The sequence below is a fragment of the Lemur catta genome, chromosome 2, assembly GCF_020740605.2.
Source record: "Lemur catta isolate mLemCat1 chromosome 2, mLemCat1.pri, whole genome shotgun sequence".
Lineage (NCBI taxonomy): Eukaryota > Metazoa > Chordata > Mammalia > Primates > Lemuridae > Lemur > Lemur catta.
Genome location: NC_059129.1, coordinates 124,831,183 through 124,853,777, shown reverse-complemented (window position 1 = coordinate 124,853,777; position 22,595 = coordinate 124,831,183). Strand labels below are relative to the sequence as shown.

Genomic DNA, 22,595 nt, shown 5'->3' with positions numbered 1-22,595 from the left:
AAGAGCCACATCTGCTGCGATGGAAAATGCCGAGAGATAAGCACAAACAAATGGGCTCGCCCTTGTGCTGCTCTGCACCGGACCCTGTGAACGGTGACCGCCAACCCCCTGGCTCCCCTCCCCTCTCAGGATGATCCTGGGCTGATTCCATGGTGTGAAATAACCTAGAGAGATAGGGAGGTGTCCGCAGCGCAGCCCAGAAAGCTGGGGATTGGGCAGTGGCTTGCTGTAGTAACAGGCGCTGGCCGGCTGCCCCGCTCGCTGGCAGTGAACGCCGAGGAGGTGGGCTGGGAGACAGCTGTGCCTAGCACTGCAGCCTCCAGCGGACTGCAGAGCTCGGCCCCTCCATGGAACTGCTGCAGAATGTTCTGCCTGAAAGGTGAGGGGGCTTCGGGCCCACTTGGGTGGAAAGTGATAGTTAGGGAAGGTTGTCATTTAGCATCGGAGTCCAAATCACAGGGTTGGTTCCAGTAAAATCAAAGTTTGAGGGGAGTTTTGTAAGTATGAAAGTGAAAAAGTCATTGTTCTTTTTTGTTGCAAACAGGAAGAAAGACCTCCTGCTGGGGAGATGGAATTCTCTTTTAGACAGACAGGGTATTTCTCCATTTGAATGTGTTTTGTCATAGACAAAAGTAGTTAAAAGTTTCGAATAAAAGAAGGTTTTTTAATGAGCACAGTAAATGTGGGAATCGTTTGCAGTTGTAGTATGAGTCCTATTAGAGAAGTTTTCATATAATGTGTTGTGTAAAGGGTTAAAATAGGTAGAAATGGGAAAAGGATTCCATTGCTTTAAGCTTTAATGTGTGAATTCAGGAATGAAATTAATTTTACTGTGGAACATACTTCTTGTTCTAGCTACATGTGGATTGCAGTACTTCTAACTACTATAAGATGGTGAATATATGAATATATGTAGTGATTCCCTGATTAGTTGAAGAGTTTTTCTCTTTTTAGGCAATTATTTTTTCCTTCAGCTCTATTTTTCTTTCAGCTCTTGTCATAATGTAATTAATTTAGGCATGTGAGAGTGTGTTTGTCTATGAGATTGTTGAAATGGGGGGGTGGTTTAAGATGAATTTCCTTGGAACTGAAGTAGACTATTTTGTTCATATCTTTCAGTGTATGTCATTCTGTTGATGGGAAATTCTTGACAAGTTTTCAGTTTTTGGAAAGAAAGTGGTCTTGGCTGCTTGTTTTGCAGATTGCTCCTTTGTCCTCAAAGTCTGTTAATGAGGTATAGACATAGATTTTGTATTCTTAGCTTTTGCAGTTTTAACACTAATTTGACACCTTAAAACCCAGTCTTTACTATGAAACTTTGAGTTTGGGATATTTGTTTATATAAAAGTTTCAAATTTAGGAGTAGGGACAAAAAGGAACATCACATTTTCTCTCCCTAAGCACTCAATTAATTCCACTATAGAGAGTATCTAGTTGCAGTGGACTTCTAAGGAGGCATAGACTGAAATGAATTTGAATATTTCTGGAAAATAATTTCAGATGAAAGGAGTTTATGAGCTCTCATGAGACTGTTTTTAAACAAAATTCCTTGCCTCCCCCCGCCCCGCAAAAAAAAGTTGAGCTATGAAGAATGAACAGTATTACTGGATGAAGGTACATGCTAATCTAGTGTAATTTCCCCAATGCAGTTGAAATCATTATGATCCAACGATAGTTTAAGGTTTAGGATTTTTAATTGAATGCAGGTGTGGAATTGTTACTGGGTATGACTTCTGCAGCTTCAACATATTTTTCTCCACCCATTCCCATAGCAGCAATTTCATTTTATTAGAGAATCTATCAATTTCATGGACTCTTAGTTTCTGTGGTAACTTAGAAAATTCTGAGAACTCTAGTGTATGGCATGTGATGACAACAGAGTGCTTTTATGCTGAAGTGTGTGTTATAATCAGGGATCCACAATAGCACCCCTTAAAGCTTGCTTTCTGATCTCCCAGCAGCCAGGACAGGCAGTTGACATGTTGCTCTCTTCCTGTGATTTATAGCCTCTTGATGTACAATAATGATTTCTAGGTTGTCCTTTGTGCTCCGTGTTGAGGCAAAGCCATGATGAAATTATGGTGAGTGAGATTAAACACAATATTGCCTAAGAATGAAGTGAAATTTAAAAAGGGAAAAAAAAAACACACAAAAATATTAAAAGCGATTTGCTGATGCTTTGTGTTCTCACTTTGGAAAAGAGGCTTTCATTAATTGACCTGTTTCTATGGCTGGCCGAGGTCCTAGGGGCTATGGATATGTGGTTGTGATGAACATTGACTTTAAAGGAAACACGATTGCTCTTCTTTTGGTTTAAATCCCGTTCCTGTTCCTGTGTGTTTCTTGTAACCACTGGAAGAGAACATTCAAATTAGATAGCTTCTCACATTGGTGCAAGGTTTCTTTTTCTCCACGTAGACTATTTTTTTCTGAAGTTAGGTCTAGTTAACTTTTTGTCAATTTGGCCTTCCTGGAAGAAGGATGTCATCTTTGTCATTATTGTCACTATAGTAACTCATATAGTCACACTCACTCTTTGCTATTGCCATTGAATAATCTCAGATACAGCAGCCCCACCCAAATGTGATTTGTATGAGCAACACTTGAGTGCCCTGTCTCTGGGAAGATGTTCTCTAAAGTTCTGCCAAAGTCCCTGTGGTTAACAACGGCATGGTATATTACTCCTTCACTATGTAATCAGTGATCCATCATGATCTGGGAAGTGAGTTCCTGGCTCATCAAATAATGTGATTAACAGCAAGCAAACTACCATGTGTATGTAGTACACCATTCACAAATTACTTTATTTAAAAAATTAGAATAAAATATTTTTACCGCTAGAGCTACATGGAACATAATTTTCTCTGAGATGCTTCAGAATGAGATTTCTTGATTATAGTATATCAGCTGCATCTTTATAAATATTATCTTTGCAGAACTTCTCTAACTGTGGGGAAGCCTTTTTTTTTTTAATTTCCAATCCATTACAGACTTTTATTTTGTAAAACATAAAATCGTGTGTTTGTGTGATATCACCACAATGTAAGACAGCTATAAAAGTCCTTAAACATTTAATCTCATTTCCTGTACTAAGCTTGTTGTGAACTGGTAACAAAGCATTGTCCTACTGGCATTGGTTAGTAGACAAATCTGTATTAGTTCCCTAGAGCTGCCATAACAAATTACCACTGAGTGAGTGGCTCACAGCAGAAATTGATTCTCTCACGGTTCTAGAGGCTAGACGTCTGAAATCAAGGGGCTGGCAGGGCCATGCTCCCTCTGACGGTTCTAGGGAAGAATCTTTCCTTGCCTCCTCCAGTTTCTGGTGGCTACAGGTGTTCCTTGACTTGTGGCAGCGACACTCCAATCTCTGCCTCTGTCTTCCCATGGCCGCCTTTCCAGTGTGTCTCTCTGTGTCTCTGTGTCTTCTGTCAGATGGCTTTCGTATAAGGACACCAGTCATTGGATTTAAGACCCACCCCAATTCAGTATATGACTTCACCTTAATTACGTCTGCAACTTCCAAATAAGGTCACATTCTGAGGTTGTGCGTGGGCATGGATTTTGAGGGGATACTATTTAACCCAGTCCAGTGGGCCATGCGTAAAATCATATAAATTGAGGGCAGCTTAATAGGAGGTGTGTTTAATGGAAAGCTGTAAGAATTGCCAACATAGCTGTTTTAATGATGTGTCTGAAACTATGGCAATGCAAGTTTAAGACAAGTTTGTATGTCTAGGTAGAAGAGTTGAAAATATAGGTACCCATTATGATTAGCCAGGCAAAAGAAAATGTTGCCTCTTTATTTCCTTGAAGCGATTCAGTTTCTTTCATGAACTCTTATCCTGCTGAGAAGGGGGAAAACAAAAAACAAAATTGAACTTAGTTCACTGCATTCAACTCAGTGTGAGCCAAAATTTTAAACGGTTGCATTAGATAGCACAGTCTGTTGGATGACTCAGTCTTTTAAAATTCTCCTGCTTATTCTCTTTCTCTCCAGAGTGGAGTCTGTTGCTAAGTCCCCCTTGTTAATATAACAGAAATGATGCATGCCAAATTATGTACTTCTGAAGTCATGTTAAGTAGTCTATCTCTGCTGTCGAGTTATAAAAATAAGGTGATATTTTTTAAAATGATGTTGCTCTTAGTATGGACAGGATTAATATATATATATCCTTTTATGCTCTAAGAATTTCAGTATGTTTTATGAACATCATGGACCTTAAGTTTCTGAATTTAATATTAGATTTTATCTTACTTGATTCTGTATTCTCTCTAGGGATTTTAAACTTGGGTTTGGTCTTGGACTTTCCTTTCTCAGCTTCTGTGTGTGTTTCAAAATCTAGAAATTTAGTTTCATGGAGCAGAAAAGCGGTGAATTCTGTGGAGTTGGGTGTCTCCCAGCTGCCTGCATGCTTCGCGTGTAGGGTCTTGTCTGTACCCTTTTCTGCTTCACAAGTTACAGATTTAGGAAAGCCTTTAGGTTGTCTAATAATAGCAAAGAGTTATGTTGGAGATTACCGCTATGAACAATCCCAGGCATGTGCTTCTGCTCCCACAAGGGCAGTTCATGTTAGAAATTCAACTCTCTTCTTCCTCATCATGCACTCTGGAACCGATCACAGGCCTCTTTCCAGTTGTCTTGTGTATGTTGTGTATGTAAAAGAATTCCTTAGATTCTTTTCTTGGCAGCATTTGGGAAATAATGTCTGGAATCAGAAACAGATTTGTTATTTCTGTGCTGGAACAAGTGCATTTTTCAAGTGAGCTCTCCAGCAACCATTTGCTCTGGAAGGTCCCTCACCCCTTCTTAAATCCCGTAATAAGCTGTCAGATAATCAGTGAGCAAAGTTTATGCTATTTTTGCTATTTGGTTCTGTGCATCATTTTGAAAGACTTTTAAAAATGAAAACACAAAGCGGCCCTGGGAATGTTGCATCTGTGCGACTCTGGATATTTTACTGTCATACATCCAGATTTGGAGTTTGATATAAATTAGTCGTGGCTTTTAGAACCATGCTACATGTCTTCCCTATTCTTCCCCTTCCTTTCATTTAAAAATTGCATGTAATTATTAGCCAATAATCTACAGCTAGCAAGAGGAATTCACATTTGCTCAATCTGCAATTTAAAGTAGCACTTTTAATAAACACACTGGTGATAATATGCATTTTTCAAAGTGGTTGGGAAAACCCTTGAAATTTAATAAGCCAAACAAAGCTAGCCCTTTATTTCTTTTGTCTTTCTCTTGAAAACTTTATCATGCTTTTTAGTTCTCCTTTCATTTCACTAACAGTTAAAATCTGGTGTTTAAATATGTTGCAATAGAAGCCAGATCACCATGCTGAATAAGTTGTGTAATATTATAAACTAGGAGATGATCCTTAAGGACTGAAAGAGCAGTTAACAGAGTTTTGCTGCCTGAAGCAAGGTGAACTTGGACTGCTTGTTTCTGGAGCATGCTCTGTACAAGGATAATGCTCTTAGTAATTTGGTGCAACTGAATCAAATGACTTGAATTACTGAAAGCACTGGCAAAGATTTCAGTTCAATTCTCCCTTTCAATATTTCCTGCTCCATTTTTACCTATTCTTGTTTCCTTTATTTGCTGCTTTTCACATCTCTGTCTTGTAGTTCCCCCCAACCCCCAAGCTATCCTCTTCTGTGATTGCCCATTGGGGGAGCTGTATCATACCTAAGCCATATCGAACTCCCTCCAGTTACGAAGATGTCATCAGTAGTCTGCACACGCGTTAGTAAAGGTGATAGTTAACAGACGAAGGCAGATGGATCAGTGTGATAAAGGCAATTTACCACTCAGGACATCATGTCACCACCATTAACCAGGCACAAAGGTATGCAGGGGTATGTATTTTTCTATTTTAAACATCAGGAGAAAATACTGCTGAAAACAACCTCAGGGTCTTTAAGCAATTAATGGCTTTTGCATGATTTAAGCAGCTTGGCAAGATGTGATCTTGGGGATGCAGGGTGGAAGATGGATATTCTTAAATTGAGAATGTAAATTATTTTTATAAAATAATACACAGCAATAGAATTTAAAATTAAGAGATCTTAATTCGACAGGCAATATAACGACAAACTATTTGGTATAATGGCAGCAGCGTTTATCTTCCATCTGGTAATTATGTGACATTTACCAGTTTTTGTTAAATTAGGTTTAGAATTTGTTCTTGTGACTGTCAAAATGTGGTTAATCCTGAGAGCCATTGAAACAAAAGGCCATGCTGACCCCACTGTGGGTTTAATTGAAGGAGGGGGTGTATGATAAGAGAAATGTAAGCTCCCATCACCACTTTGTCTTTGGAATGTCTTCTCGTAACAAAAAGATATAAATAGCATAAAGTGAGCCTTAGGAACCACAAGTTGCAATATAATTTAAGTGAATTTATATTTACACGAGGAATAGTTTTCAAAGGGTCAGATTATATGTCATATGTTTGTACTTGGAAAATTTGCCAGATAGCATTTGAAAACAAAAGAGAAAATCTCTGCTTTGATGACCACAGGGGCCACCTATGTTCTTCAGTGTTTTTGTTTCACTGAGTGAACTGTGCAAGCTTCATTGTTGCTGAAACTTTCAGAATAAAAGTTGGGAGAGATGCCTCTGCTGTCCCAACTGCTGTTGGGAGCAGGAGCCAGAGGAGGATGAACAGTGACTTGACAAGGGGTCTTTGTAAGAAAGGGAAGGCAGATGGGGATAGAGGGGCCTGGCTGCTGGGCCAGGCAGGTGCCCAGGAGAGTCCTGAATTGGTAGACGATCGAGTTGCACCAGAAATTGAGAGTGGTGGATTTTTTGTTTTTAAACAGAAAAGGTTCCTGAGCAAATGAAAAAAGGGGTCTCAGGAGATGCTTGGGTATTGGTGGAAGCACCTAGCACCCCTTGGTACTGCACCCTTCCTCTTTCTCATCTCCTGCACATTTGCATTTTCTCTTGGTTCACACCCTTTCCTAATTTTAAGGAGACAAAGGAAGCTCTAGTCCCTTTTGTTTTCCTGCAAAAGTATTGCTGTAACAGAATACCCAGTATTTTATGTGACAAAGGCCAATATTATCTGAAGGTAACTAACTTACATATCTAAATTTATCTACCATTTGTTGATATTTTGAAATACCTCTGAAGTTCATCATATCTGACCAAAACGTTTCAATAGAATTGGGACCATAAGGGTCAATTCACTGCATAGTGACAGGCACTTACCATGTGCCGGGCACCATCCCTACCCTTCCCACCTGTGATGCTTGGGACTTCTCTCCCAGGCTTGGGTTTCTGCAGCCCTCAAGACTTCTGGCTGCTTTCCTGTCTACTCTAAAGGTACAACTGGTTGGCCCACTTTTGAGGGTTCCTCTTTTCCCAAGATTGACTTTGGGAACAGAGCAAAGCCAGAGACTTTTTAAAGCGTTTCCTTGCTAATCATGACCCAAATAATAAAAATAATTAACATAGGTTAGTGGAAAAGAGTCAAGAAATCCCAGCTCTATGCATTAATTATATCAGCTTACCCCTTGAGTAAAGATCTCCTTAGCTCTGAGAATGGAATCTACCTCATAAAACACTGAGGATTAAATAATAACTTGCCTACAATGCTGGGCATTTTCTCACAAATATATAGTAATGTTATTTACATTTGATCTCTGTAAGTGCTTACAAAAAGTTACTGATTAGACTTAACTTGGGCTACTGAAAGTAAAGACTAATTTGTACCACAATTTGCAAACATGGTGTTACTATATAGTGAGAAAGGCAGATGTATTTCTCATTTTTCATCGCAGCATATTTACGCCAACTTTTAAAAAGTCCCCTGGACTTACACAGTTGTTTAAATACATCCAGATGAATAAAAAGTATTACAAGTCACACGTACTGGCAAAGGAGCATTGTAGCAACACAAATATTTTGAAAGCTCTGTGAGCCAGCGAGAGTATCCTGATACCGTTCTAACAGCTCCAGCGGAAGTGTTTGCTGCCACGGCAGTGGAGACAAAACCTTTGCTTTTTGGAACCGCTTCCTGGCAGAACAAATACTTGAAGAAAAAAAAAAAAACTTAAAACAAGATTTGGACTGCTCAGAGGGTGGCTTTTATAAAATTGTTTTATTTTTACAAAATCTCTCCACATCTAGATGAGAGAAATCTAAGATGGATAGTTTTTTTCCTTACATAGGTGGAAATGTCCTTATTTTAGGGTGACTGCTGGGCTGAGGAATTGGTACTGAGCTCCTCTTAATCATTGGGTTATTTCTCTTCTCCTTGCATTTATTCTTCTATCAGGAATTGGCAGCCTGGTTTTCACCTCAGGGAGAACAGAGTGTTAAGAGTTGTCCGACTGAATCAACAGTAAGTTACAATGGAAGTTTAAAAACAAGGACCATACTGGAGAGATGACATTATATGTCCATCCCTCCAAAAATGCAGAGTTCATAAATGCTGAAAGGATTGAATACAGACGAGTAAATCTGTGACGCTCTTAAGCATGACTTAAATATAAAACATTAGTTTGATATTTGCCATCGTTTTTAGGTTTGAGTTTGTAAGACTGTTCCTATAGAGACAGCTTCTGTTGAATCACCCAGAGAAAACATCTAACACCGAACCTCCAGTGCCTTTTCTCCTTGCCACAGAAAGTTAGTGTTGGTTGGTGTGGCAAATATAAATCTTCGTTTGTATGCTTTTTGATTCATGACAACTCATTTGGTTGAAAATGAATTTGTCTTAGTTGCTGTCAACCCTCGCTCACCTTTGTGAAATCATAGACTGGATCCATTGTTAGCACGTTATCTGCAAAAGACAAAGTGTCTGTGAGCTGGGGGAAAACTGCAGCCCCTAAAATAGATGAGATTCCTTGGCACGTGACATACCACAGGGTTCTCCCAGACTGCTATTTTGGACTGTGTTTGACCAGATTTTCCTTTACTCTAATTTTCCCTTTCCCTCTTTACAACTTTGGAAAATGCACAGACGAGCTCTGTGCATTATTAGCTACCTTCCTTTGTCTCTTGCTTGACATTGGCCTCCAGCAACGAACTCCGTGTGAGATTAGACCGTATGGGTACCTTGGAGGGAAGTGAGAGCACAGGCTCTCTCTGCCAGAGTGGAACCTTCCTCACTGTGCAATGAGAATTCTCATTTCAACACTAAGATAATTCTCTAGTCAATGTCAAGAGTCCTTTGCTGCTTTCCAGGAAAGCAATCTCATATTTGATGTATGCTGCTAACTCCCACATTTCTATCTTTAGCCTCGCCCTCTCCCCTAATCTTCAAATGTGAACATCCAGCTGCTTACTCCACATTGCCACCCGGATGTCTAACTGGCTTTATGAACAGAGCAGAACTCCTCCCCACCCCCATCATTCCACCACAGACCTCCTCATTTCAGTGGCAAACTCATCCTTCCAGTTGCTTAGGCCAAAAACCTTGAAGTCATTTATGACTCCTTTTCCTCTCATACCCCACATTCAATTTGCCAGAAAATTTTATTGACTTTATTTCTAAAATGTGTTCCATAATCTGACTACCTCTCACCACCGACACTGCTACCTGCCTGGCATGAGTCTCACCTGGACTATGATACTAGCTTCCCTTTACAGCCTATTTTCAACCCAGTAGCCAGAGTAAATCTTTAAAGACATAAGCACGATCGTGCCATTCCTTTGCATAAAACCTCATTTTATTCAGAGTAAAAGCTTGTCTTGGCAATTTCTCTTTGAGAGTTTCAATCACAGGCCAAAACTAAACCATTGGAGGGGAAAGGTGGTTTTTTTAAGCTACAGAACCTGCAGCTGTGTCAAATCTTTCGTCTGGCGGAAAAGAAAAAGGTTTCCCTGCTGGACCTACAGTCCCAGGTGAGTCGTGTTCTTGTTTGATGCCTGGAGAAGGAATGGTCTTTAATAAGACTCCTTCATCTTTCCGTAATGCGAGTGAGGATTGTTCCACCCTGTCTCATTTTATCTTTAAAAGTAGCAATCTGTGTACTCAACATAGCTACAGAGATTTACGTTTGGGCTTTATTAAGTAAGTTTGATAGAGTTTCTGTTGGAATTTTGAAAATTGATTCCCATGGCTTTATTGATCGGGTTTAAGTTAGAACACAACAGTAGGGAGGCTATCCAAATTAGAAAGCTAACTTAAATGTTTAAGCAGTTCAGCTTTTTTCTTATGTATATTAGCTGTTGTGCTAAAATTGGTGTATAATAATGTATATCAAAAACTCCTCTGAGGCCGGCGCGGTGGCTCACGCCTTGTAATCCTAGCACTCCAGGAGGCCGAGGCGGGAGGATTGCTCGAGGTCAGGAGTTCGAGACCAGCCTGAGCAAGAGTGAGACCCCGTCTCTACTAAAAATAGAAAGAAATTATCTGGCCAACTAAAATATATGCATAGAAAAAATTGGCCAGGCATGGTGGTGCATGCCTGTAGTCCCAGCTACTTGGGAGGCTGAGGCAGTAGGATTGCTGAAGCCCAGGAGTTTGAGGTTGCTGTGAGCTAGGCTGACGCCACAGCACTCACTCTAGCCCGGGCAACAGAGCGAGACTCTGTCTCAAAAAAAAAAAAAAAAAAAAAAAAACTCCTCTGACAATAAGAGCAGGATATTATACTCTTTCAAAGTATTCTTTTTCTTTCATAGCATTTTAAAATGAAGGTTCCAACCCAACTCATTGGATGGGCTTTGCATGTTCTTGGGGACAAGAACCCCTTTCTGTTGTGTGCCAGAGATGTGCTGAAGTGCTTTGGCTCCTTTACCAGATTGTAAGCTCCTTGAGGGTTTAGCCCATTAACTTGTTCGAGGATTCCAATAGATAATTGTTGACTAAAGGAATGAAATATGTAATCTAGTTCATGTGAAAAGGACTTTGACCATCACTGTGAAATTAAATGGACTCTTTTGCAGATAGCTGAAAATATAAAAGATTTTACTGCTTTCAATAGAACTGCAAATACACAGGCAATAAACAGTGCCAGAAACATTTTTAATCCTGAGTTTTATTTTGGAGAAAAATCTAATGAAGTGATTTCAATCATTAATGCCTTATAAGAGGGGTAAGCTGGTCGTAGAGAGGAGAAAAGTTGATGTGTTTCTAGAAATTCAAACATTCAGAACAAATGAGTCTGGGCTCTGTGGTGACAACGAGGGAGGTATGTGTTCCTTGTCCCTTCTGGGTCTTAGAAGTGGCAGGTCACCGTCTGGGAAATGGCCAGTTCCCTGCTGGCTCCTCTCAAGCACCACTCTGAAGTGGTTACATGTCTTTTGACTAAACGATTGAGGATTTACTCACCAAGGAGAAACACACCCTTAATCTAAACACTCGCCTCCCTCTTGGGTTTTCAGTTTTTTTTAAAAACACTCCAATGCATAGTCCCATGAATGGGCAATTGATCATAGACCAAAAAAAATTATTTTTAGAAATATGGGATTATTTTCTCTTAGCAAATCATCATTTATGTGATTTTTTTCATATATCTATTTTTAATATACACTGAAATTTTATTTCATTGAATCTTTCTACCCCTTATTCTAAATTTTTAGGTCCACTGGATTATTTTCTAGGGCTCCCCTGTGTGCATTTCATTCTATTGCCATTACAACAGTTATTCCCCATTGTCTCTAAATATGTTTATGATCTGATTACTGTGTATTTCTGTCTGTATTAGGTACTATTTGAGCAAGCAGATTATTACGCAAGACCTTATGTCAGAACGTACCTAGAGGTGCTTTATTAGTATCTCTTGAGTGATTGAATGCTTAGCTGCATTAGGGACTTTATTCCCTCCCTTTTATCTCCATGAACTGTTATGGTTATTAAAACTTATGGGAACTTTGACCTCTGACAGGTTATCTTTTCAGCTTCTGTCTTGTAAGTAGATCCATCATTTTAATGCCCAGTTGAGACCTTACTAGATCACACATTCATGATGAGCCTGAAATCTTCCATGATGCCATTAACCATGAGTAAAATTCCTGCATGTGAAGCAAAAAGAGCCTTTCCCTAGGAATTGGAGAGAGTTTCTGATCCTGGGTCTAGCATTTATTGTCTCTGAGTAAGCCGCTTAACCACTCTGAGCCATTTTTCCCATCAAATAAATAGAAATGATTGCCCTGCTTACTTGATGGGTGATTTGGGGGGCGGGGATGAAATGAGATAAGGTGCCCAGAATGAAGCCAGAGACTAGAAGTCCTCTTTGCTTCCTCCTCTCCCATTCTCTTACACTTCTTGTGAATTCTTTAATATGCCTGGAACCCATCTCTCCTCTCCATCCCCTGGATCAACACCACCTTAATGAGGTGACAGCATCTCATGCCTTTGTTGTGTTATCAGGTTCATAATTCTCAGATTTTAGGCTAATTACCTAGCACCCCTTCTCCAAACTCTATCCGGAATGGGAATAGCAGACCACAACTATTTTCTTCTTTACTTAAAAATGCTTCAAATCTTATCACCACCATCCGATTGCCTTCAGAATGAAGTGTAAATTCCTTACCATGACATAGAAGAGCCCTTTGTGAAAGGAAACCTCCCCATTTTCCTCTGCAGCCTCAATTGTCATTGGCCTTTTCCCCCACGCATGTGCCGCACTTTTGTTCACCTCTCTCTGCAGGTGCCAGGACCCTCTGCCTACGAGGAATATCTGTTTCTGCCCCATTGCTTAGGCCTGATGTATGGATTGGACTTGCAGGACTCAGTTCAATTGTTAACTTCTCTTGGAAGCTCTCTGTAATAATCAAAGCCAGTTATTAACTGCCTCCCTGGTGCCGATCACATTGTTATACATCTATCTGTTTTCTTGTGCTAGGCACTAAGAACCTAGAAGGCAGGGAATGTGTATTATTCATTATCCTTGATGCCAAGAATCACATGAGTATTGGCTGAATCAACTCATTAATAATTGAAAAATTCTAAAAATATGAAGGCCCATTCTGGTGTGTCATCTGGCTTAGTATTAGACAGCAATGCCCTGCCCCCTTTTGTGAAGTTATAAATTGTTCATATGTGGACTACCATGGCTTGCTCCAGCTATTCTGTCTAGATAATTTCTGTGGAATTGAAATGCACAAAGAATTTCAAGTAAGATTAGTTAGCTGGAAAGGAGAAGTGACTATGCCAAGAAATCTTAAAATTACTAGGATTTTACCTGGAAAATTGTGTTTGATATATGATACCACAATATTCTATTAATATACAAGTACTCAAACATAGGTGCTGTCAACCGAAGCCAGGTATTCAGAACTAGGGGTGGTAGTATTTATACCTTGGAATGATAGTGAAAACTAACAATATGAACCTATTCAAGAAAAGTACAGATAAACAATGTAAGGATTGATTCATGTAGTTCAGGCTGCTATAACAAAGTATCATAGACTGGGTGACTTGTAAACAATAGAATTTATTTCTCCCAGTTCTGTAGGCTGGAAGTCTGAGATCAGGGTCCCAGCACAGGCTCTGCTGAGGTTCCTCTTTCAGGTTACTGACTACCATCTACATGGCAAAAGACAGTGAGAGAGCTCTCTGGGGCCTCTTTTATAAGGCACTAATTCCATTCATGAGGGCCCCACCCGAATGACTTAATCTCTTCCCAAAGGCCCTCCCTCCTAATCCCATCACATTGGGGCCGAGGATTTCAACATAAGAATTTTGGGAGAGACATATTCAGTCCATTGCAATCCATAATTGATTATAATATTAAGGTAAAGGGGTCTGTTTGAGTCTCCTGGAATTGAGGAATCCGAATAATAGAAAACTCCTTCTCCACTGTACTGACTGTGATAGGCAAAAATGTCATCCCTGTGACCTTTATCCCTTGGTGTCATGCCTGTCAATAGGCTACACCGCATGGCAATAGGGACTTTGCAGATGTAATTAAGGTTACTAATTAGTGACCTTACCAAAGGGAGCTTAGCCTGGATTATCCAAGTGGGCCTAGTGTAATCACGGGAGCATTTAGAAGCAGAGCTCTCTCCTGGCTGATGGCAGGGAGGAAGTTGAGAAATTCTAAGTGTGAGAAGGAGTCCCTGTGCTGTTGCTGGCTTGAAGATGGAAGGGGCAGCAGGACACTGTGAGAGGGACCTGAATTCTGCCAACAGTGAGCTTGGAAGCAGATTCTTCTTCACAGCCCAGGCCAGCTGACGCCTAGATTTTGGCCCCGTGAGACCCTAAGCAAGGGTCCCAGCCAAGCCTGCTGGACTGCTAACCTACAGAACTGTGAGATGATAAATGGGTACTATTTTAAGTTGCTAAATTCATGGCAATTTGTTATAACAGCATGGAGCAGGGCTCTCATACAGGCAACATTCATTGAGAATGAGCCTTTAGAAAGGCTATAGAAAACTACTACACCAACAAAACACAAGAAAAATGGAGCGAAGGGACAATGTCTTGTCTGTTAGGAAGATTTGATTTCCAGTAGACCTTAATATTGAGTTGACTGTGTCTGACAGACACTAAAATCGAATGCCCTTTCTGACACCTATAAGAGATCTTTGTTTTTGTCTGATGCAAGATCTTTCCCTGACCTCGGGAACATCACAGTTGACTCAAGGCGTGCTCCTGAGTGTGTCTCAGACGTCTAAGGGCCCGAGTGGAAAAATCAACCAAGGGGATCTTACACTATTAAGAAGCTGACTTTGTAGCGGAAAGGTTAACAATAATAAATCAAAGGAATGCAGATTGTTTTTGGTAGTAGAATATCAAAGGCTCATTCTCAATTTTTCCAAGTGTTTTGTGAAAGGAGAACATTTGAGATGTTTACTTCTTCTCGGCACTGTTTTTCTAATGTTGCCTTTATGAGAGCCACGCTCTTTGGTAAGGGCCCCCTCAAATACTTGAAACATTCTCATCTTGCCAATCAAAAGAGAGGATTTGATTTTGACTTCATTTCAGAAATATTGTACTCTCTTATTGCAATTCTAAAAGCTACTCATTTTAGTTGTTGTATACAGGGCAAAGACTTAAGTCTGTTTTTTTTTTTTTTGCTCATGTGGTAAATTTGTCCATATTAAATATTAAATCAGTTGACTTGGTATCAAAATAGTGAATGATTATGTCTGCATAGTAAAATAGCAGAGCTAGGAATTAACAGAGTTGATAATCCTACTTCACCTTTGTGGAAATTAAGTGGCTACTGCCTGCATTTGTCTAGAGAACAAATCGTGAATTATACATTTATTCCTCTCAAAACACCAAATAACAAGATTATAGATAACTCTTTGAACAGCTAGTCAAAGAATGAACATGTAAAAGACAGGCTATGTTGGCAGGTAAATTGTCATTGTCCGTTTCCTTTCTTCCTTGATGCTGAGACTTGGCACAATTGTCCACCCAGATCTGCTTTGACTTTTCATCTAAGGATGATCTCACCCCTTCCTTCTGAATGGAAACCTTTCGCTCTTTCTCTCTCTCTCTCTCTATTCTTCCACCCTCCTTTACTTCTCTATTACTCCAACTATTCTTTGAGTATTAGGAATATTTTTTTAAGTAATAATAATACAAGAAATAATATGTTGGTATTTTAGGGTTATCATGTAATTGTCTGGAATTAACTTTACTTATACAGCCTTATAATTCTCATATGAAATAACTTGCTTTCTCGCCATAATCATCCCATCTGAGTCTTATATGTATCATTTGCCAGTTTCCAGTAGATTACAAATATGAATTGGAACATGGCCCACCTCAGAGGAGAAACAAACAAGGAGCAAGATCTGGCATCCAGTTGTCAGGCTCTCGTTTGAGGCTTTCAAATCACTAATGACTTTGGCTCAGCCTGTGGAAGTATGTGGCAGTGGGGCAAGTCACTTAACTTCCCCGGGTCCCAGCTCTTTCATGTCTAAAATACAGCTGGTAATTCCCTAGCTCATAAGAACTTCATGAACTTTAAATGGGGTAATGCATGCAAAGCTTGCCTGGAGCCTGGCTAGACCTAATAACTGTTAACTACTATTTTTCTTTCTGTCATACATGTGTGTTGAATGCTACATAGCGTCTGAAAAATCTAACTGGTATTTGTCACGCTACAGTGTCAAAGAGGATCTTTTCACTTTGGGTTGTCAGCTTCCTAAGTGGATTGGTAAGGGGCATAGTATGTACCCACTTCTTTCCACTGTTCATATGTAAATGCTTTCAACAAATGCCTGGACACTGGTAATCTGCTGCACTCTGACTTGCCATTTATCTTGGGCTATAAATTCAGCCGCTATTCATGGATGTAAATGAAGGGATTTGTTTTCATGGTGCCGCAACCCTCATAAGCCTTATTACTCTTTTGTCACTTCAGATTAAAAAAAAGGAACTTTTTTTTTTTCTTTTTTGCACTTGTGCCATCCCTGTTTCAGATTCCCAGACTGCCATTTATGAGCAAACTCAGAATGATTATCTAAATGTCTGTATGATTTAGGGGGGCAGTTCATAGTATTTTTTTTTCCTTCTGTATTTAATCTCAGTTTCCAAAATATGTAACTATGAAAGGAATCCTTGTGTGCACAAAGTCCAGTGCAGCCTCACAGTGCTGGTCTTGACCTCATGTGTCAAAAGGGTAAAGAGGAGGAGGTTGCAGAGTGATGGCTCAGATTTGTGTGCTGCTTATACAGCTGGCGCAATTTGCTTTCTCGTTTAAACACTGCAAAGCAAAGACAAAGACACTAATGTCAGACACATGACAGGGTGGAGTACCTTTTTAAAACATATCTTTAAGTATAAAGAAGCAGGCTAGATGCTGGCAGAATTTCAAAAACGACCAAGAATGACAAACTTTTTGTTGATACTGTCAAGAAGTAGAGTTTGTTCAACTTAAAGATCACGTGGCCGTTTATTTTAAAAGTCATTAGTATAGCAGTTAAAAATACAAGGAAAAGAGGATATTTAAATATAAAAGCAGAATCTTTAGAGAGTAATGATATAGACAAAGTTAAATTTCAAAACTAATAGGATGTGGCCAGAATTCTTTGCAGAGGAAAATTCGTGAACTTAAATGTTTTAATTTTTAAACAGAAAAGAATACAAATTAAGCTCCCAACTCAAGGAAAAGCATAAAGGAACATAGTTACTGGAAAAACTTATAATGAAAATAGGAGAAACATGGCAAGCCCACTGGAATTTGTTTTGTATATTTACAGGTGTTCTGGGTAAAAGTAAAGAGGACATGGCATATATATAAGGAAGAAAAGTAGGGATTGTGTGTGGCAAAACCGGATGTTTTAGCATTATGACGGGAACTCAGGAGCACATTTAAAATTTTATTTTTATGCTCATGATCATTTTGGCCAAATATTTTCAAATTATTCTTTTTCCTAAAAGTCTTCCTTATCAAGTCCCACAGTATTTCTCCAACACTTAGGTTGTCCTTTAAACTCCCCTATCCACAGTTAGCAGCCTAGCCAACCTTCATTTTTATTTTGTTTGTTTTTTATTTGGTAACAAAGTATATCCCTGATTTTTTTTAATCCTAGCTTTAGTTGTGTTATATAGTAAGTGTATCAGACTGAATCCTTGCTACTTCTGACCAGCCAGAAACATTCTCTCTTTTATCTGTATCACACAATATTGTGCCCAAAATAGAACTTAGAGCTCAATTATTGTGACCCTATCATTACAGAGGTGAATAAAACCAAGGCCCAGAGACATCATGAAGGTTCCAGGTCTCACATAGCAAGGTGAGAACTAGACATTTTGCTGCTTGGCCAAAGGCTGCTCTTGTCTCCATTAGTCTGTGGCCAGCCCAGTTGCTGCTTACACAAACCCTTTCAAGACTCTTTCATCCAAATTTGTCTTTAGCCTTTATAACATGAAGATTTTGTAAGCAGAGCTTTCATCATTCAGATGATTTTGAAGTATTTTTTCATTAACATCTGATATTTAAGAATGGCCTGATAATTTTTATGATATCCTGCAATGTTTTAAAATTTTACTTTTACTTGTGTGCCCATTTGCTATGGAAGAAAACCTTTAAATCACTCTACTAGTGTTTCCTTTTTGGAAAACTTTTTGGCAATATCTCCTAAAGCTGAGTATATGCACACCCTCTGACCCAGCAAATTCCCCTTCTAAGGGATATACCCACCATAAGGGTATATGTGTGTTCGCCAAATGATATGTATGAGAATGTTCATAGTGCATTATTTCTAAATGCCCCAAACTAGAAAAAACCCAAATGTCCATTAGTAATACAATGGCTAAATAATTCTCCTACCATACGACGAGAATCAACATACTGCTGCTACATGCAACCGCGTAGATGAATCCCACAAACACAGAAGAGTGTGATTCCAATCATTTAAGTTCAAAAACAAGTGATTCTCTCAGGGTAGTGGTTATGTTCGGGGATGGGACTAGTGACTGCCAGGGCATGAACAGGGGTTTCTGGGAGCTGGTAATGAGCTGGCTGCTGGTTACACTGGTAGGTGTTCATCTTGTGGCAATTCACTGAGCGGCCTGTGTAATTTGTGTACTTTTCTGTACCCAATAAAAAGTTTACTTAAAATCCAGGCTTAATCTTAGCTTTCAATGCTCCTGCTTTTTGTGAGCCTGTGTGAGGCTCTGCTGTTTGCTTAGGTAAGTACACATTCCTGCCATAGGTATTCCCCAGATGTAAATAGTTGGCAGGGAGCCCCCAGGGTCCCAGGCCTGGTTTGAATTCTTGCCCCACCACTTGGCAAGCTTAAGGCCTTTGAAAATTACTTAGCTTCTTTCTTAGTCTCTATTTCCTCAACTCCAAAAATGGGGACAATAACAGCTCACACAGCTCAGGGCTGTAATGTGAGTTCAATGGGATAATGCACATAAAATGCTCAACTCGAGCAAGCTGATTAACTTTTAGCTATTATTTTTATTTTGTTTCCCTAAACACTAGTCTGTGCTTTTAAAATACAAGTATTCTTGCCATTTGGCCCCAGGCTAGACCTACAGCATAGACCCGTGGCATAGGGTTCTGGCTTTCTCATTCTTGAAATCTCCGGGCTTTCTCATTCTTAAATCCTCAAAGGAGATTTCATGTCCTAAGTGACTCATCTGCTCAGTACTTCGCATTCCTGATGATTCCTGTCAGTAAAGAATGCTCCTGTCCCAGTCCTTGTCTTCTCTTCCTGGAGCTTTCTGCTGCAGCTTTTTATCTTTAAAACTTCTCCTTAACTCAATACCCCTCCTCCCCCGCTTAATTTTTTCTTCATAAATACAGACAGTGCTGGGGGAGCTGCAAAAATGGTGTGGGCCTGACTTCCACCAATGGCCTTAATGGGTACCCTCTGCCCAAATGAGGGAATCTTCTCAGGAATGTTCTGGAACCTGCAAACAGCCAGTTACTTGCTCAGAGACTGTAAATGATGTACAGAAAGATCACGAAAGGGTGGAGGTGGCGGGAGATGGAGACCTCCCCCCCTTTTTTTTGGCAGGGGGGAAATTAATGAAAACTCATTAATTCAGAAAATAACTCCCAGCCTTTCTTCCTGAAGATTATTATCATTCATTAACCCAGATTTTTGAATCTTGTTCTGTTATGTGAATCTAAAAAGGCTTTTCATTTTCAGTGCACCGTGGACTCAGAAACAAATTAAGAGAGCATGAAGGGAAACCAAACATTTTTTGAACAAGGAAGTTATAATGATGTATTTCAATTTCTGAAATCCCTCTCTTGACCTCACATATCCTTCAGTGCCCATCCATTTTTCTGTTTATCTTCAGAGCAAAATTTAATAATAAAAAAGTAGCCCACACTGGGTCTCCCTGCTTTCTCACATCCCTTCACTGCTCAGGGCCTCTGACCCTGGATTTCTGGTTCTTCACAACACGATTCTCCTCCAGGACACTCAGCTGGCCAGATGCAATCAATGCTCACTCTTCTGGCTTCACCTTACTTTCAGCATATTCTGGGGAGTTGACTTCTACGTTTGAAACAGTTTCCTCTCTTGGATTTCCTAAAGTCATTGGCCACACTTCCCCAGTGGTTCAGTCCTCTTTTCTCTTCTCTTCCTGCCCTCTTCCCCTTGATCTCTCTTGTAGTGGTTTTGAGTACCTTCTATATGCTAATTTCAAAGTTTTGTATCTCCTGCTCTGGCCTCTCTTATGACTCAGACACTTGTGCCCAAGTGAGAGTTTTCACTGGCATGTCTAAATGTACTGATTTCTTTCCCCTCCAGCCACTCTTTCTCAATAAATAGCACCACCAGCCTCCACCAGGCACCTTCAGCAAAAGACTCAGCTCATCCTTGATTCCTCCCTTTCTTTCTGTCTCACATCTCATCCTTTCTGGTGCCAACCTAAAATGAGCGGCAGAGAAACCAACTCCCCAAAGCAAACAGTTTGTTCAGGAATAGCCGGGGATGGCAGTCTGGAATACTCCCACGATGGCAAACCAGAGGCACATCCCAGGGGGTTGGAGCAAGGAGAAGCTTTGAAAGATAAAAAGGAGAAGTCCATGTAAGCTGTGTTGAAACAAAGATCATTGGTTACAGGGACGACTTGTAAGAGTTGGTGTTAGCTCCTTGGTGGAGACAGCTGTTGTTAGGCATGTCCTTGTACAAGGGGCTTATCTGGAAAACGGTGGTTTTGAGGAATTCCTTGCATCGTTCTTGTCATAGGCATAGGTATGTGAGGGCCCCTCCTTCATGGCCTCCTAGCTCCATTTTGTTAGGGTTTGACATTAGTGATTTTGTTTTGATACTGATAATTTTCATACTAGTCTACCTCCAAAATATATCTTGAATATACCCATTTGTCACATTTTCAACAGTAGTTCAAGCCACCATCATTTCTTGTCTAGTTTGTGACAATAGCTTCCTACTTCTATGTGCCCATACTCAATCTATTCTCCACACAGTGGACAATGAGATCTGATTGAAGCCCATGTATTTGTTGCAAAAAGTAGAACTCAAGGTAGAAATGGCCAACTGTCCATTTAGGCTCTGTCATTGGCAGTATCTGTGGCAAAATATTTGGAAAAGATTTTTGAGAATTACCATCCCCATTTTTACTGTTACCCAACCTGTGTTGGGTTAACAGTTGTTTAGGTAAATATTATTTAGGTTATGACTGATTTTTAGTTTTTTGGTTAATTATCAGTGGGCATCCGATCTGATATAGGTTTATGCGAGGAGAATAATAATTCTTGTTACTTATATTAACAGTAGTGCTTCTATTTAATAATAGATTAGTCCGGTTAGCTGGTAGGAGATTATTATGAGAGTTTGGTATTGATTTGGTTTGGTATGTTGAGCTTGAACGCTTTCTTAATTGATGGCTGCTTTTGGGCCAACTATGGGGTTAAGTTTTTTTACTCTCTACCAAAGGTTGTAGCCTGTTCTAAAGAGCTGTCCCTCTTTAGATTAAAATTTAAAATTACATTAGGTTTTAAATACGTTGGGTAAATTTAAAGTTGAACTAAAATTCTTTCCCGGACAACCAGCTATCACCAGGCTTGATAGGCTTTTCACCTCTAATCACAAATCTTCTCACTATTTTGCTACATAGATGAGTGTGTTCTTATATAACTGTTTGTGAATAGCTCGTCTGGTTTCGGGGTTGTTGACTAAAATTCTTTTTGTCAAGTTGTTCTAGTTAAGTCATTATGCAAAAGGTACAAGTGGTAAGCTTTGCTTTTATTTACTTTTAACTGTTCTTTCATCTTTCCCTTACGGTACTTTATCTATAGCGCCAAGTGGAATTTCTATCTCCTATACTGTTGCTTAATGGTAAATGGTTTGGTTTAAGGTTTAGTGAATTTGTTAAGTAACTTGGTCAAGGTTACATCCAAGGGTAGAGCTACAATTAAACCAGGCAGCCTGCCCCAGCACACAGTGTTGGGCAAGTTGTGCCCAATTTTGAAATTTTATTGGTTAGTTCTCAAGATTTATGTTTATTTATTTTGGTATGATTTTGTATGCCAACATTCTGTATGCTTATATGTTACTTTCTTTTTTTTAAACAAGTAAATTTTGCCTTGTTATTGTTGTCATTATTTGTTGTCACTAACCTTAAAGAGCATACGCATACAACATAATTGAATTTGGGGCAATAATGAATTATATACTGAATGTCAAAGTTTATGGGAAAAAAATCCAACTTTGGGTATTCACCTTGTTTCAGAAAGGATTTAAGGCAGCTGGAAAAATATGAAACGTAAAAAAAGTTAAGAGGGAGTAGGCAAATTTTTGATCAACTAGTCGTCTTCTTTATCAACTTTTTAGAGGATGGTTCTGAAATATATAAAAAAAATTTTTTTTTGAGACAGAATCTCACTTTGTTGCCTGGGGCTAGAGTGCTGTGGCATCAGCCCAGCTCACAGCAACCTCAAACTCCTGGGCTCAAGCAATCCTCCTGCCTCAGCCTCCCGAGTAGCTGGGACTACAGGCATGTGCCACCATGCCAGGCTAATTTTTTTCTATATATATTTTTAGTTGTCCAGCTAATTTCTTTCTATTTTTAGTAGAGACAGGGTCTCATTCTTGCTCAGGCTGGTCTCAAACTCCTGAGCTCAAACAATCCACCTGCCTCGGCCTCCCAGAGTGCTAGGATTACAGGCGTGAGCCACTGTGCCCGGCCTATATATTTTTTAAAGATAGAGTATTTCAGCAATATAAAAGTGAAGCAAAGAGTTGA

The 22,595-nt window shown here is 39.6% G+C and overlaps 1 protein-coding gene across 2 annotated transcripts in view; it reads left to right on the top strand.

Annotated features, from left to right (window-relative positions):
- Positions 1-344: 344 nt before the first annotated feature.
- Positions 345-22,595, top strand: part of NHSL1 (NHS like 1) — a 103,028-nt gene continuing 80,777 nt past the window's right edge. For both annotated transcript variants that reach the window (XM_045544454.1, XM_045544453.1), the window contains exon 1: positions 345-379. In XM_045544454.1, the coding sequence (XP_045400410.1) occupies positions 364-379 (16 nt within the window). In that variant the 5' untranslated portion in view covers positions 345-363. The remainder of the gene's footprint in view (positions 380-22,595) is intronic.